General features: G+C 42.0%; 1 protein-coding gene across 1 annotated transcript; it reads right to left on the reverse strand.

Moving 5' to 3' along the window:
- Positions 1-1,421: 1,421 nt before the first annotated feature.
- lrit1a (leucine-rich repeat, immunoglobulin-like and transmembrane domains 1a) lies at positions 1,422-14,291 on the reverse strand. The gene is made up of 4 exons (XM_059946110.1): positions 14,233-14,291; positions 12,872-13,344; positions 5,773-6,078; positions 1,422-2,515 (listed from the first exon to the last, which is right to left on the reverse strand). Exons 1-4 carry the CDS (start codon positions 14,289-14,291, stop codon positions 1,422-1,424), a joined length of 1,932 nt encoding a protein of 643 aa, XP_059802093.1.
- Between the last annotated feature and the right edge of the window lie 3,077 nt (positions 14,292-17,368).

Consider the following 17,368-nt stretch of genomic DNA (forward strand, 5'->3'; position numbering starts at 1 on the left):
AATAGGACATCCATTTTGTACAGAGATGAAGAGGAATCTCTTTAGCTAGAGGGTGGTGAAAATGTGGAATTCATTGTCACAGACAGCTGTGGAGGCCATGTCATTGGGTATATTTAAAGTGGGGGATGATAGGCTGTTGAGTAGTCAGGGCATCAAAGTTTATGGAAAGAAGGCAGGAGAATGGAGTTGTGAGGAATAATAAATCAGCCATGATTGAATGATAGAGCTTACCCAATGGGCCGAGTGGCTTAATTCTTTTTCTATGTCTTAAGGACTTTTGATCTTACAAAATTTTTGATGAACTATACTTACAAGGTAACACATGGGGTATAAGAAGCTAATTCTTTCTTCAACAGCTATGGTCCAGGGTCTCTCTGTGAAAAACATCAGTTTCCCTTCATAATCATTACAAAACAAATAACCCCATGGATGACTCAACAACAGTAAATGGGATGTATCATTCTCACTCACCATGCACTGATGAAAGTCTCTTCATGTTTTTCCTTCAGCTTATCCAAACATCTTGTAATCTGTGATGTTTTCCCACTCTTTTATTCACAACAAAGACTTGAGATGTGGCTGTGTCACAATGCTATATTTAATATATTTCTACTATCTGAACCAAGTTGGCATACATTGAAAAAACCGCTTCAATTACATTGACTTTATTAAGCCGACTGCATTCTACATGCTGGTTGAACATTAATTCAACTCCTCATTAACTGATCAATATGTAATATGATTTATAGTTGAAACTGCAGTTGATAAATGTTTTAATTAATGGTTTAACCAAGTAGACATTAATTCTGCCCAAAGATCTTGAATGCAACTACTTGCATGGTAATTAAGGAACATAAAATTTGAATGAAGTATAGACGGCCTGTAGGGAAGAAAAAGGTCTGCAAATATAATTCTGCATATAATACATGTATAATATGTGCCCTAGATGAATAGAAATGGCTTCCATACTATATCTTACACAACAGAAAACAAAAAGTGCTTGTAGGAAAATATTCATGTGCCTGAATACATAAGTTCCATCCACTAATTTCCAAAAATAACCTAACATTTATTAGGACCTTTTGATTACATGAAGCAAGTTCAAAGTTCAAAGTAAATTTGTTATCAAAGTTCCATTCTGAAACATGTGATCACTCTGACTCCTGCTTATGCACCAAATTTAATTACACACCAACTTTCTGCTCAATTATAAAATTTCTTTGAAAATATTTGGCTTTTTGCAGGGCTCCAAGGAATAGATCCTGAGATACCTGAAACAATCTAAAACAATTACTGGTTTGGAAAACTATGAACAGAACATGTCAAATATGCTCCCACAAGAGAAACAGGGAGATCCTTGTCTTTTCAAATGGCATTTCTAATTTGATGATGTCCAAATACTCCACTTGGTTCTGATCCAGTCAACAGAAATATTCATGTTGGTGTGCTTCATTGTTAAGAGCTTCCTCAGAATCCAAACTGGACCTTGGAGACAGTAGTTTGTTGACCTCATCTTTATTGTGATGAGTCATATCTTCTTCTTCAGTGATGTTTGTCCCGGGTCCCACTGCTAGACTTTCAAGTGTAACAAATGAGTTGTTTTGGTAATCATCTTCCGGGGGTTTAATCAGAAACTTCCTGCAGCGTCTCTTTAAGGCTCCACAGCAGACAATGAGGGTGAGAGGGACCACAATTACACAGGCCACAGTGATCACCACGGCGTTAATCAGTTTCTGAGTCCCACTCGCATGAGCCACCTCGTCAGTGGAGAAAATCACACATTGCTCCTTTTTGGGTATGATTCCTTTGACACAAATGCAGACGATGTACTTGGTCTGTGGCATCAAACCATCAATGGTGATCTTGGTCTTCCCGGGACTCACGTTTATCCTGCTCATGTCCCTTTCACCAAAAGTAGTGTATAAAATACTAAAAAGAGTGATATTTGTTGCCTTGGGTGACCTCCAAGCCAAGGACACACTATGATGGGTACCCCCAATGACTCTGACAGATCTTACTAAGCAGTCTGCCTCAGGTTGGGTCGAAGGGGGACTCATTGTTATATTCCAGGAATCATTGATGCTTCTCTGATTTTGCAAAAAGTCACTGATTTTGGAACGTTTCGTCTTCAGGGAAACAATGTCTGGGACATTTTCATTTGGATTCATCTGGTTACGACGCATGACAAAGTAGTCTGTCCTGTCAATAGTATGGGAGCTCCTCGGCATCTCTGTTGGTGATGCGGTGGAGATGATGGTACTCACGTACCTGGCCATCAGCTTCCTACTGCGTGTGGCAGCTCTCTGATTTCTCATTTTCCTCAGACATCTTCCTGATGTGCTTTTGACCAGTTCCGTTGTCACCTCTGACTCAACCACAAGAAGGGAAATTGTAGCATTAGATATTCCCATCAAATTACTGGCTCGACACAAGTATTCACCAGAGTCCTGATAGGATACGTCTGATAGGCTGAGTGTAGACAGCTTTAGTGTCCTGTCAGTATTGTCCAGTATCACTGCAAAACACAATGATTGCAATGTATGGTATGAACTTGAACAAATATCATTTTAATTTAAGGTTGAAGCAATGGAATATGGCCATTGTTCACTTTTTTACACTGATGTTTTGTATGTAATCACTGTTGGATAAATCTTAAAAGTAGTTACAATTGTTTTGACATATTCACCAGTTGAAACCACTTTCCTACAAGAAATATTTCAATGGTATTCTTGAAAGCTCAGGATGAACAACTGGCTAAAATAACAAATAAATATGGTTTGTATTTTGTTTGTATGCAGAAGATTTTAAATATTTTTCATATTTTACACATTTCATAACACAAAACTTAGTGCCCACTTTATTAAGTACACCTGTACACTTGTTTGTTAATACAAATATCTAATCAGCCAATCATGTGGCAGCAACTCAATCCATAGAAGTATGAAGGCATGGTCAACAAGTTCAGTTTTTGTTCAGACCAAACATCAGAATGCGGAAGAAGTCTTATCTAAGTGATTTTGAATGTGGAAATGATTGTTGGTGCCAGACAGGGTGGTTTGAGTGTTTCAGAAAGTGCTGATCTCCTCGGATATTTGTTCCAAGCAGTCTCTAAGGTTTACAGAGAATCATGCAAGAAATAAAAGAATATCCAGTGAGCAGCTTTTCTTTGGGTGAAAGGGCCTTGTTAATGAGAAAGGTCACTCAAATAACCATGTGTTACAACAACAGTGTGCAGGAGAGCACCTCTGAATGCACAACACATCGAACCTTGAAGCAGATGGGCTTCAGCAGCAGAAGACCACGAACATACGCTCAGTGGCCCCTTTGGTAGGTACAGAAGGTATCTAATAAAGTTGCCACTGAGTGCATCTGAATAGAGATCCTGAATTGATAGGTTGAACACCTGGCTAAAATGACAAATAAATCTGGTTTGTCCTTTTTTAAAATTTGTTAAAAGTTTCAAACGTTTGCCATATTTGGCATGTTTCATTAAATTCTACACATAAATTCCACTGGACAACTAATGGAGTTTGCACATGGATGAGCATTGATTGAATTGAATCATGGAGCTCCTGTACCTAAGTCCCCATTCTAAATTACAATACCTAATCATATTTAACCAGATTAAGGAAGAATACCTTGAGCTATTGTTTGTTTCTTATGTACTGTGTCATATGATGTGAGCACTCATGATTGTTTTTGGCAAACTTTCCAAGATTATTCTTGGCAAAATTTTCTACAGAAGTTGATTGCCATTGCCTTCTTCTAGGCAGTATCTTTAACAATGGGTGACCCCAGCCGTTATCAGTGGTTTTCAGAGCTTGTCTGCCTTGCATCAGTGGTCACGTAACCAGGACATGTGATATGCACCAACTGCTCATATGACTATCCACTACCTGCTCACATGGCTTCACGTGACCCTGATTGGGGGCATTAAGCACCTTTCTCAGGTGTGACCTGCAGGCTAGGAGAGGGAAGGATCACCTTACATCTCCTTTGGTAGAGACATATCTCCACCCCGATACCTTCATGACTTTTTTATAACAGTGGAAACAATATTTGCTTCTTACATTAGCTGGGAATAGTTTTGAAAGTAAAGCCATGTTTCTAGACAGAATAATATTGAAAGCATGTTGGATGAAAGAAATAGAGATTTATATTTCTAATGCAATGTTCAGGCCTTGTAAGAATGTTCTAAAGTAATTTAGAAGCAAATCACTCTTAAGGGAAATGCAGCAGCCAATCCAGATTGGCAGAAATGAACAATGTTCAGATATCTGTTATAGTAATCATAAGTGAGGGATCAAGTTGACCAGGCCATGACATTAAAGATGATCTTTATTTGTCATATGTACATCAAAACATCAAAATGTACAGTGAAATAGGTCATTTGCGTGATTGTTTCTGTGATGTGTTGGGGGCAGCTCACCAAGACCCACCATGATTCTGGCACCAGCGTAGTATACCCATAAATCATGAGCCCTAACCATACATAATTAGAAGGTGGGTGGAAACAGGAGCACCCAGGGAAAACCTACTGAGTCACAGGGAGAATTTACAATGTCCTAACCAGACAGGGGAGGGAATTGTACCCCATTCAGTGTCATGAGGGCTTCTCCATCTTGCAAAATCCAATAAGGTCTAGTTTGGCATCTGCTCTGCAAGACAGAAGCTCCCTCAGCACTATATTCTCTGCTGAGGTCTCTGAAACAGGAATCTAACCTGGAATCTTTAAGGGATCAAACACGGTGTCACAACTGACACCCAGCACAGCTAAAATTATGACCAGAGATTGCAGATGCTGGAATCTGGGGCAAGATGGTGCAGGAACTTAGCAGGTCAGGAAGTATGTGTAGATGGAAATGGATATTTCAGGTTGTGGTTTTTCACATCTCTGACCAACACATCAACTGTCCATTTCTCTATACAGATGCAACCTGAGCCATTGAGTTCCTTGAGCATCTTGTTCAGAATCAGAATTACTTTATTGTCAGTATAAGAAACATTCCAAAATTGATTGTGGTTTGGTGCCAAGCATAAAACTCAGGACAATACCATAACTGACAACACAATAATAACCAACATTTTACAAGCCAATAGTGCAGACAGCCACGTGCAATCAACAATTAGCAGGACAGTCTCTTGTGCAAACATCAATAATCAGACTTAAATAACTGTGAACATGAAGAGACTCAATAATTATCAACAGAACAAGGAGAACAAGAAAGTCCTTTTAACAGGTGTTTTGCAGGGACTGTTAGGGTATTACACTTCCTACGGGAAAGAAGCTTTGGGGTGTTTCCCAAAATCAGTGTGTTTACATTAGGGCAATGCTGAGGGAGTTTCTGACTTACAGCAGGAATGTCGAAGTTATTCCTCAACTATTATCTACCAAGATAGAGAAGCCCTCCTGACATTTTGACCTGGGTTTGATTCCCACCGTTGACTGTAAGTACGTTGTATGTTCTCCCCGTGATTGAATGGGCTTCCTCCAGATGCTGTATTTTCCTCCCACATTCCAAAGACAAACCGTTAGAGTTAGCGAGCTGTGGGCATGTCATGTTGGTGCTGGAAGCATAGCAACACTTGATGTAAAACTGTTACCTCTGACATTCTCCCTAAACTTTCCTCCAATCATCTTTTGCCCCCTCGTATTAGGACCAGGCAACAAATGTGACTTGAATTGACTGGCTTTCAACCTTGTGAACTTTTAGCATATGAACTATCAAGCTGCAAAGTGATCTTAATCGTCTCCGATGACCAGATACCTACCTGTGCCATTCAGTAGTTTGCTATCCAGCCTGTTCCAGCTAACGGTAGGGGTAGGAACTCCTGTGGTTGCACAGCAAAGTGAGATGGTGCTCCCTGTGACTACCACCACTTTACCTTCTGCAGTGTGTACTCTTGGGCTTTGGCATTCATTGAGCTTTATGTTGCTGAAGGGGGCGCCAGAGAGCTGATCCGGCCCGAAGCATTCTAATTGAGAATCCATCAATGCTGCTGTTGGATTGTGCATCTTAGTAAATTTAACTAGTTCTGATAATCTGCAGTCACATTCCCAAGGGTTGTTATGTAATCCTGTTGAAGAGAATAGGTTTGCATAATTCATTAAATTAAAATTGCCATGCTATGCAATATCAGCTGTAAATCTTAGCATTTTATAGAACATAGAACAGTACAGGTCCTTTGGCCCACAATGTTGTTAGGAGATGTTACTACAGTTTTTCTTCTTTCTGCTTCACGAGTAAATCTTCTTTCTTTGCTGCATACAAGACACTGGGTGGCAGTGTGAAATGTCAGGAGGATGTTATGAGAATGCAGGGTGACTTGGACAGGTTGGGTGAGTGGGCAAATGTATGGCAGATGCAGTTTATTGTGGATAAATGTGAGGTTATCCACTTTGGTGGCAAGAACAGGAAGGCAGATTACTATCTAAATGGAGTCAAGTTAGGAAAAGGGGAAGTACAACGAGATCTAGGTGTTCTTGTACATCAGTCAATGAAAGCAAGCATGCAGGTACAGCAGGCAGTGAAGAAAGCTAATGGCATGCTGGCCTTTATAACAAGAGGAATTGAGTATAGGAGTAAAGAGGTCCTTCTGCAGCTGTACAGGGCCCTGGTGAGACCCCACCTGGAGTATTATGTGCAGTTTTGGTCTCCAAATTTGAGGAAGGACATTCTTGCTATTGAGGGAGTGCAGCGTAGGTTCACAAGGTTAATTCCTGGAATGGCGGGACTGTCATATTGGAGCGACTGGGCTTATATACACTGGAATTTAGTAGGATGAGAGGAGATCTGATTGAAACATATAAGATTATTAAGGGATTGGACACGCTGGAGGCAGGAAGCATGTTCCCGCTGATGGGTGAGTCCAGAACTAAAGGCCACAGTTTAAGAATAAGGGGTGGGCCATTTAGAACAGAGATGCGGAAAAACTTTTTCACCCAGAGAGTGGTGGATATGTGGAATGCTCTGCCCCAGAAGGCAGTGGAGGCCAAGTCTCTGGATGCATTCAAGAGAGAGTTAGAGCGAGCTCTTCTAGATAGCGGGATAGCGGGGTCAAGGGATCTGGGGAGAGGGCAGGATCGGGGTACTGATTGTGTATGATCAGCCATGATCACAGTGAATGGCGGAGCTGGCTAGAAGGGCTGAATGGCCTACTCCTGCTCCTACTGGCTATTGTCTATTGTTGGCTCTGGATCAACCGCTTAGGCTACCTCCAGAACATGGACATGGTGCTGATGATAAATTATCTAGTAAATATTTTAATCCAGCCATTGCCCCCCTGTGAAAAAAGTACCCGCTGTCCATTCTGCCTAAATAATAGATTACCTATTATCAATATTATTTATTATCAACTTACCGGAGGTAGCCCATGGCATTTGACATAAAGCCAACAAGTATTAATGAATTAATTTAGCAATATAGCAGAGAGTAGGGCCTTCCACCCAGCCCCTTGAGCCATGTCACCCCAGCAACCCCACACAAACCCGACTAACCCTAACCTAATCATGGAACAATTGACAATGACTGATTAACCTGTCCAGTAAGCCTTTAGACTGTGGGAGGAAACAGAGTACTAAGGGACCTCCCACGCATTCCAGAGAGGACATACCGACTCCTTACAGAGTTCTGCTGGAATTGATCTCCGAACTCTGGAACGCCTTGAGCTGTAACAGCATCGTGCCAACCACTACTCCACCATGGTGCCAACAAGGGAGATTTTCACAGGAAGCAGAAAGTTCAAAGTACATATATGTTTCCATATACTACCCTGAGATTCATCTTGCAGGCATTTATATGAAAAATAAAGAATCTATGTAAAACCATACATAAACAAGAGCTGGCTTGTTAAATAAAAATATGATATCTGAGAACATGAGCTGAAAAGAGTCCTTGAAAGTGAGTCTGTCGGTCGTAGTATCAGTTCAGAATAGTGGTGAGTGATGCTATCAATGCCAGTTCAGGAGTCGGATGGTTGCAGCGTGATAACCTAGGATCTAGTGGTGTGGGACCTGAGGTTTCCCTGCCTCCTGTCCAATGGTAGTAGTGAGGAGAGGGCATGGCCTTTGGGGGTCCTTGATGATAGATGCTGCTCTCTTGTAGTAGCACTGTTTGTAGATGTGTTCAATGATGGATAGAACTCTAAGAGCTCTAAGAACACTTAAAATTGTTACATTAAGGTGTTATTACCATGAATAGAGGATTAAAAGACAGAGAACAGAGTGTATTTAATAGACCTTTTTCATATTTGGCAGTATCTGTGTCTAATAGTGGGTGTTTACAGTACTTCTTTGTACAGAATTGCAGCACGCGATCCTCTGCTGCTACAAATGTCTCAATGTAAAACTGGCAACTGGTCAGAATCAGGCAATCGTGGGGTGAAGCACCTGTCAGTCTTATCTCATCCAGCTGAAACAAAAAGCGTGTTAAATCCTTTGCGTTAAGGCAAGAGTGAGGTATTTTACTGAGTTCAATATGTTGTAGATATTCTCCCATAAACAGCCATTAGATGGCAGGATAACCCAGTGATGAACCAACAACTTTCAAAACTAGGACAGAATGATGACAACTCGTGTCTTCTTAGTTTCTTAATGCTTGTTATGACTGCTGGCATTTAGGGCAATAATGAAGCTCCTCTATCTCTGTCTATTTTCAGCCATCTTCTAGCGTTGTTTAGGGCTTCCCTCATGCCAGTAGCTTCCTCTCAGTTTTCACTACTGTCAGCCATGCAATTCCTGGGTGGAGACTCAGGAATACTCTCACAAAGAGATGTAGAAGGATTCTTCATTGCTATTTCTATAACAGTTTGATTTTACCAATCAGGGTTGTTATCCCTGAGCTGAACCACTGAACCTAGAGGACCGGTGGACCACTCTTAGCCTGGCCTCTACCCTTTGACCTGTTTGGCATGGGTGACCCAAGCAAGAGCCAAACCATGAAGCCCTGACTCCAGACAGATTAGCTCTCTGGGCCATTGAGGAATGCAAGCCTCCAAACCACGAAAAGGCTGTGGTCCTTCTGGGGTGTTCTTAGTTAAGATGAATTTATTTCAGATTATAAATAGCAGAGAGGCAGGTAGGAAACTCTGATGGTAAGTACAAAGATGGGAAGGTCAGTGGTTTCATCAAAGACAAAATTACAGCTGATTGACTTGAGTTCGATAATTAAAATGTTGAAAAGTTCTTTAATAGTTATCATTGTGAAGGCAGTAACAAGTAAGAAGCGAGAGACATTTTTAATCAAAGCAAGCCAGGGGTTAACGTATTGGAGTTTGAACCCTGATGTTTGATGATTCAGGAACAAGGCAGCTGAAGAATTTAAATTCAGTTAACTAAATACCTTGCTGAATTGAGAAGCTAGTCTCAGTAATGGTGAACACTGGGTTGTCATAAAAACCTACCTTACCGATCTTACAATTTCTCTAAATTTTGGTAATTTCTCTGCTCTCCCCCTTCTCCCCTTTTCCTTTTCGCATTCTGGTTCACCTATCACCCTTTCTCCTCACCTGCCCGTCAGCTCCCTCTCTTTCTTCGGTCTACTGTCTTATCCTATCAGATTCCTGCTTCCTTAGCTCCTACCCTCTTCCCCCTATCACATCCCAGCCTCTTGCTTCATCCTCCATCCCCCAACCCTCAACCAGCTACCTTCCCCATCTAGTCTCACCTATCACCTGCCAGCTTGTAAGCCTTCGCTTCTTGCCACCTTCTTATTCTGGTTTCTTCCCCTTTCCTTTCTAGTACTGATGAAGGGTCTCAGGTCAAAACGTTGATTATTTATTCCTCTGCAAAGATGCTGCCTAACTTGTTAAGTTCCTCCAGCATTCTGCATGTGGTTTACTGAGGAATATCTGTACCTGTTGTGTTACTATGTGTAGCAACAACTGTGGATATCTTGTAAACATTCCTTGAAGTAATTGGCCAATTCCCAATGGCAAGTTGGAGCAGACACTTGCCGTTAACTTCAAAGTCCCACAGGCACATAATAGAATATAGAAAAATACAGCCCACTTGTTCCATGATGTTGTGCCAACCTTGACGCCAATTTATACTAAAAGCCCTCCTTCTATGTATCATCCGTATTCCTCTATTCCCTTGTGACTATCTAAAAGTCTCCACCAAACTGCCTGCTTGCACTGCAACCCCTGGCAGCCTATTCCAGGCTCCTACCACTCTGCATAATAAAATCTACTCCTCACCCTCTTGTCACCTTTTAAACTTCCATTGATCTTGAAATTTCTGTCACAGGGAAAAAAATTATGACTATGTACCCTATCTATCCTGCTCATATATTTAGAAACTTCTAAAAGGTCCTCCTTTAGTCTGCAGTGCTCTTGGGAGAGCAACCCGCGTTCGTCCCAACTTTCCTTATAGCTTCTACCCTTTAATCCAGGCAGCATTCTGATGAACCTCTACTGCTTCCTCTCCGCGGTCTTCACATCTTTCTTACAACAGGTAAGCACATTACTGCAGGTGTGGTCTGACTGAAGTTTTATATAGCTACAGCATGACTTCCTTACTCTTACATTCAACAGCCCTATCAATGAAGGCAAGAATGCCAAATGCCTTTGTTACCACCTTATCCACTTGCAGCCGCTTTCAATGAACAATGGATCTGGACTCCAAGGATATCAAGCTCTACCATTGTCTGTAGACACTCTACTTTCTCCTTTCATTTGACCTCCCAAAGTGCAAAACATCACATTTGCCCAGATTACACCTCATTTGCCACATCCCTGTCTACATCTATTATTGATCTATACCCCACTGTATTTTTGGATAGTCCTTTACGGTGTCCATAACTCCACCAATCTTTGTGTCATCCTCAAACGTGCTGATCCAGCCATCAATAATTTCCATAATACCATAAGATATAGGAGCAGAATTATGCAATTTGGGCCAACAAGTCTGCTCCATCATATCATGACAGATCCATTTCCCTCCCAGCCCCAATATCTCCTGCTTCTCCCTGTATCCCTTCAAGCCCTGAATAATCAAAAGTCTATCAGCCTCTGCCTTAAACATACCCAATGACCTGGACTCCACAGCTATCCGTGGCAATGAATTCTACAGCTTCACCACTCACTGACAAAAGAAATTCCTCCTCACCTCCATTCTGAATGGATGTCTCTCTGTTCTAAGGCCGTGACCTCTGTCTTAGATTCTTCCACTTTCATCAAAATCATTGATATAAAACACAGACAACGGGGATCCCAATAATAATCCTAGTGGTCCTGCTCCTCCAGCCAGATTAACATCCTTCCACTCATGCTCTCTGACGTCTATGGACAAGTCAGTTCTGAATCCATACTTACAATTCAGCCTGGATCCTGTGCATCTTTATCTTCTGAATCAACCTACCATGAAGGACCTAATCACATGCCTTTCTAAAGTCCATTAGATAATATTCACTGCTTAACCCTCATCAGGCTTCTTTGTCACCTCCTCAAAAAAACTCTATCATTTACAAGACATGACTTACCCTTCACAAATCCACACTGACTCTCCCTAAGCAAGCCATGCCTTTCCAATTGTGCATAAATGCTATTCCTCAGTATTCTCTCTGACAGCTTCCCCACCACTGACATAAAGCTCACAGACCAGTAATTACCTGGATTATCCCTGCTACCTCTCTTGAACAAAGCACATCATTTGCTACTTCACAGTCCTCTGAGACCTTCTCACATGATATGGAAGACACAAAGGCCTTTGTCAAAGCTTTAGCACCTCCTCACTTGCTTCTTTCAATATTCTGGGGTATGACACCAGGCCCTGGGGATTTATCCATCTTAATGCTCTTTAAAAGACCCAGAACTAGCTCCTCCTTAATCTCAAACTGTCCCAGTACAGTACCCTTTGTCTTCAAATCCTTCTCCTCAGTAAATAATGGCACGAAGTACTGCAGCCACTTGCACTGGCTCCAAACACACATTGTCTCCTTTATCCTTGACTGGATCTACCTTTTTCTTAGTTAGTCTCAAATTTCCTTGAGCCTGCTGGCCTGGCCCATGTTGGCCTTCTTAATCACCTGCTTCACCACTTACTCTACCTTTAAATTCCATAAAGGCCCAGTCTGACTTTAGTTTTCTAAATGTTACTTATGCTTCCTTTAGATCTTCCTAAATTTAAGACCGCTCATATCTCTTAAAGTTCCCCTACTTTACCATCCTTTTCCTTATGCCAACAAACTAAATGATTCAAAATAGCAAATATAGAAAGGAGTTTTCCCAAAAAGTGAGAAGTATGAAAGAAGAGCATTATGTCACTGTTATTGGAAACATAGAGTTGTAGAATTAGAGAGCACTACAGCACAGAAACAGGCCTGTCAGTCTATCTGGTCCATGCTGAACTATTATTCTGCCAAATCCCATTTCATCCTGCACCAGGACCATAGCTCTCCATACCCTTCCCATCTGTGTAACTATCCAAAGTTATCCTAAATACTGAAATTGAACCCACATCCACCACTTCTGCTGGCAGCTCGTTCCACAATCACATCCTCTGAGTGAAGAAGTTCCCCTTAAATATTTTACCTTTCACCCTTGACCTACAACCTCTTGTTCTAGTCTCACTCAACCTCAGTGGAAAAAGCCCGTTTGCCAATAATTCAGCTAGAAATCGACCTGGATATTGAATCATTGATGGATTTGCTTATAGATGGTTCTACCATTTAAGGTAAAATTGGATAGCTATATGGACAGGAAAGGAGTGGAGGGTTATGGGCTGAGTGCGGGTAGGTGGGACTAGGTGAGATTAAGAGTTCGGCACGGACTAGGAGGGCCGAGATGGCCTGTTTCCGTGCTGTAATTGTTATATGGTTATATGGTTACCAAACAGCATGAGTAAGACAGAATCAGTGTTATTTCTGCCTACCTACGATCGGTTTTGAATTGCCAGAGGATGAGATCACTTTGGCTGCCTGTGGAACCATAAGCCACGTTGAGATCACGCTGGGTGAGAGTGTCGTCAACCTGTTATTTGATAAATCCAGGTAGGTGATGTTTTGGAAGTAAGTGGCAGCTTGGGGGGGCAGTGAAGGGAGGTAATTTCCGTGTAGATCAAGCAGCCAGAGGTGCGGCAGGCGGGAGAGGGCTTCCCACGGAAAGCTTGAAATTGCATTGCTGTTCAGGCGCAGTTCCCTCAGTTTGCTCAGACCACGAAGGCTGTCCGCACTGAAGTAGCTGATGGGATTGAAGGAGACCCTCAGACACTCCAGACTGGAGGCAGAAGAGAATGCTTCTGCGGACACTTCTTTGATGAACGTTTTCTCGATTACCAGCTTTATCGTGTCAGCAGGCATGTTACTGGGAATCAAAGTCATTTCTGGATTGTTGCACAGTACAGTCCTGTAAATAAAAAAAGAAAATCTGCTGCTTGTTTAACTGTTCTCTATAGATTGTAAAATAATTCGATAAGCATTTAAAATAACTGAAAACATTGTGGATGCCATTCAAATTTTCACCCTTCAGCTTTGAAAACTGCTCCATGCAAGAGAGATCTATAATTATCATATATACTAATATAAGATATGACTATATTAATCCTCTTGTTTTCAGCTTTGATAATCATATTAAATTTTAGACCCAGACAGTCAGCAGTGGCAATTTTTTCCCTGTTATAATGGATGAGTACCATGAAACAAGGGCTGATCATTTTGAACACCATGGGCATAGTGATTAGCACAACACCTCACAGTTCCAGTGGCCCGGGTTCAGTCCCCACGCCTGCCTGTAAGGAGCTTGTACTGTGTGATCCCATGGGTTTCCTCTGGGTGCTCTGGTTTCCTCCTACAGTCCAAAGAAGTACCATCTGGTAGGATAACTGGTCATTGTAAGTTGTCCCGTGATTAGGCTAGGGTTAAATTGGTGGTTACTGGGCAGTGTGGTTCAAAGGGTCAGAAAGGCCTATTCCATGCTGTATGCCAATCAATCAATAAATAACCATTTTTTGAATCCCTACTGAAATGATGAACAACAACGTTCAGTGATATTATTTGCTGCCAGAGAAGAAGTCAATCGTATTATCCTTAATCATGTCTTTGTACATCACAAAGAGGAGCAGGGATATGCTACCCAACCCCTTGAGCTTGTAACACCTTTCCTCAAACTCTTGGTTAATCTTGCTCAGCACCAATTTCCAGCACCATTCCCATATTCCTTGATTCCTGTAACGTCAAGAAGTCTATTAGCCTCTTCTTAGAATGCCATTTGGCTTGTTGAATTCCTCCAGTATACTGTTTGCTGACCTTTGTCTCTCTTGCTGTTGGATCAAAACCTTGTTCCGTGAAGCCCATGTGGCAACTGAAGTAGAAGGGCTACCCCACAGTCTTAGAGCCCAAACCACAGGCTAATTCCACTTCACAAACTAAAACTTAAGATCTGGAATGTTAAGATCAGCAGCAACAGACCTAACTGTTGTTCTGTTATCATAGCTGGGCACGTCAGATACTTCCACATCAACATCACAACACTGAGTGGGACATGGTGGGCAGGAGATAGCCAGCTTCAAGAAGGTCAGTGAGTAGACCTCCTTTTGGTGAGGGTCAGGGTTCGGAGGAGCAAACAGGAAGAGGAATGGGAAGAGTTTATCATCTGGAGTTCCGTTGCGAGCAGATGGAATCCCTGTGTGAACTGTATTCAAAAGTTTATATACGACACATGGTCGAGCATCTTAATGAATGAAAATAACTCGGTAAAAAGTGTAGCCCTGGTGGTTGATGGTTGGGCTGAGTTGTTCTCTGATCTTGGCAATCCACTTGCAAATGTTTCATCGCTGCATGAGGAGACATCATTCGTGCACTGATTATATCTCCTTGTATGGTGACAAAAATGCAAATGAATTATCAAGATCAGGGAGTAACTCAACCGAATCTTGATAAATGAATAAGTCACCTCATATCTAATGAGTAAGATCTCCACTGATCATTAAAAGCAAATGCATGAAACTAACAGCTCAAGTAGAAGTTACTTTTGATCCTGTATTATTGCAATAATATACGTATTTGCCAACAACAGAGAACCTGCTTATCATTTTCCAAAACTGAATGTTACTGTTACCATTTGACTTTATATAGAATGCTGCATTATAAAAGACAAACTATCAAATATACGGCACAGAGTTCAGAAATTTGAAGTTTGAATTAAGCTTATGAGGAACATTGTTTGGAGCTTGCGAAATGTTTTCAAAAGTATGTTTATAATTTAGCATACTACAGAGCACATTTACACAGACATTATTCCAGATCATCAGTTACAGCCATTTTAAAGAGCACAATCAAAATGAACTGAATTGCAAATGATTACGTTTGTATTAATAATTTAATGTAATAGTATAGATGATTAGCTTCCAAACAATGCATGAGCTATCACTCACTTATACTCTCCATTCTTATCTAAGATCAGTTATAAGCTGCTGGGATACCTTGCCTGGTCTTTGCCACTCTGGAAGGTACAGATGCATTGGGAAGGACACAGACAGACTCCCACAGCTAGACGACCAAAGCACAAACAAGAAAGCAACCAGACGTTGAGCGACATCTTCCTTGCTGCCCTCAGCACCAGTGATTCAGAGGTCTCTCCGGCTGAACTCCGTTTCACCAGCATCTCCTGCCTTCACTGCTTACAGTCCCACAGTGCTCATTTGCCACACAGTGAATCCCGAGATCAAAAGGATAGAAGGGGATTAAGGAGGGCTCTTTAGTTATTTTCACTTAGATGCTTATTGCTTCCTGCAAATGTGCAAATGCCATGTGGCCTAAGCACAGCAGGACAATGAGGCTGGGTAGAGGTCATGGATTAAGGGTGAAAGGTGAAATGTGTAAGGGGAACATGAGGAAGAACTTCTTCACGAAGAGGGAGGGGACAGTGTGGAGCAAGCTGCTTGTGGAGGTGGTGGATGTGGGTTCAATTTCAACATTTAAGAGATATTTGGATAGGTGCATGGATGTGAGGGGTATGGAAGGCTGTACACTTGCTCAGTGATGCACCATCAATAACTCTCTGAGACGTGAGGTGGGATATCGGCTTTTATTGACTGGAAGAAAGAACAAGCAGCAATTGACCACCATGCTACATCCTGGAGACTGAGGGCAGGTCTCAGGCCCCAATCGCCTTTATACCGGGGTCTGTGGGAGGAGCCACAGGAGCAGTCAGTGGGGGGAGCGGCATGTCCAGACAGGTATATGTAGTTCACCACACTCAGTAATACAAATACCTGATCAGCCAATCAGCTGGCAGCAACTCAGTGCATAAAAGCATGCAGACATGGTCAGGAGGTTCAGAGGGATCATCAGAATGGGGGAGAAATGCGATCTCAGTGACTGACTGTGGAATGATTATGGGTGCCAGACAGGGTAGCTTAAGTATTTCAGAAACTGCTGGGCTCCTGGGATTCTCCTCTGACCTCTCTGGTTAATAAGTTACTTTTGCCCACAGGATGTTGCTCACTGGATGTCTTTTTGTTTTTCACACCTTTCTCTGTAAACTCTGGAGAAGCTCAATATGTCAGGCAGTATCAAGGGAGGGGAATAAACAGTCGACATTTCGGGCTGAGACCTTTCATCAGGACTAGAAAGGGAGGGGAGAGAAGCAAGAATAAGAAGGTGTGGGAGAGGGGAAGGAGTACAAGCTGGCAGGTGATAGGTGAGGTCAGCTGAGGGGAAAAGTAAATGGCTGAGGGAGGAGGGAATGAAGTGAGAAGCTGGGAGGTGATTGGTAGAAGAAGTAAAGGACGGAAGAAGAAGAAGGAATCTGATAGGAGAGGAGAATGGCCCATGGGAAATAGGGAAAGCAGACAAAGACTGATTAGATATGTTTTAAAGGGCCGTATCTTTTGTACATGCCTTCTTCTTAGGTAATTACCTATGATTGAGGAAGACTGGCTGTCACTCCGAGCTGCTGTGGAAGTTGTAAAATGCAGACCTTTCAATAGGTGGGCAGGAAGTGCCTGGCAGAGCTGTGTAGTGGGTAGTTCGTAATATGGGTCACTCTTTCCACTGTTCATTTTATTTATTTGTTTGTCTGTCTATTTATTTATTTATTTATTTATTTATGAGATGTATCGCAGAATAGGCCCGTCCAGCTCTTTGAGCCAACAGCCCAGCAATCCTCCAATTTAATCACAGGACAACTTACAATGACCAGTTAATCTACCAACTGGTACATCTTGGGACCATTGAGCGCAGGAGGAAACCCCTGTGGAGAACATAAAAAAGTCCTTACAGGCAGCGGCAGGAATTGAACCCCAGTAAACTGTTGTGCCAAGCACTATGTTACCATGCTAAGGTTCTCAATAACATTCTGACTTCTCCTTCTCTACCTAAGGTGATTATGGGCCAGATTTTCAAACAATCATTGATATGTTGCATTTAAT

This window comes from Hypanus sabinus, chromosome 21, assembly GCF_030144855.1.
Source record: "Hypanus sabinus isolate sHypSab1 chromosome 21, sHypSab1.hap1, whole genome shotgun sequence".
In the NCBI taxonomy this organism is placed as follows: Eukaryota; Metazoa; Chordata; class Chondrichthyes; order Myliobatiformes; family Dasyatidae; genus Hypanus; species Hypanus sabinus.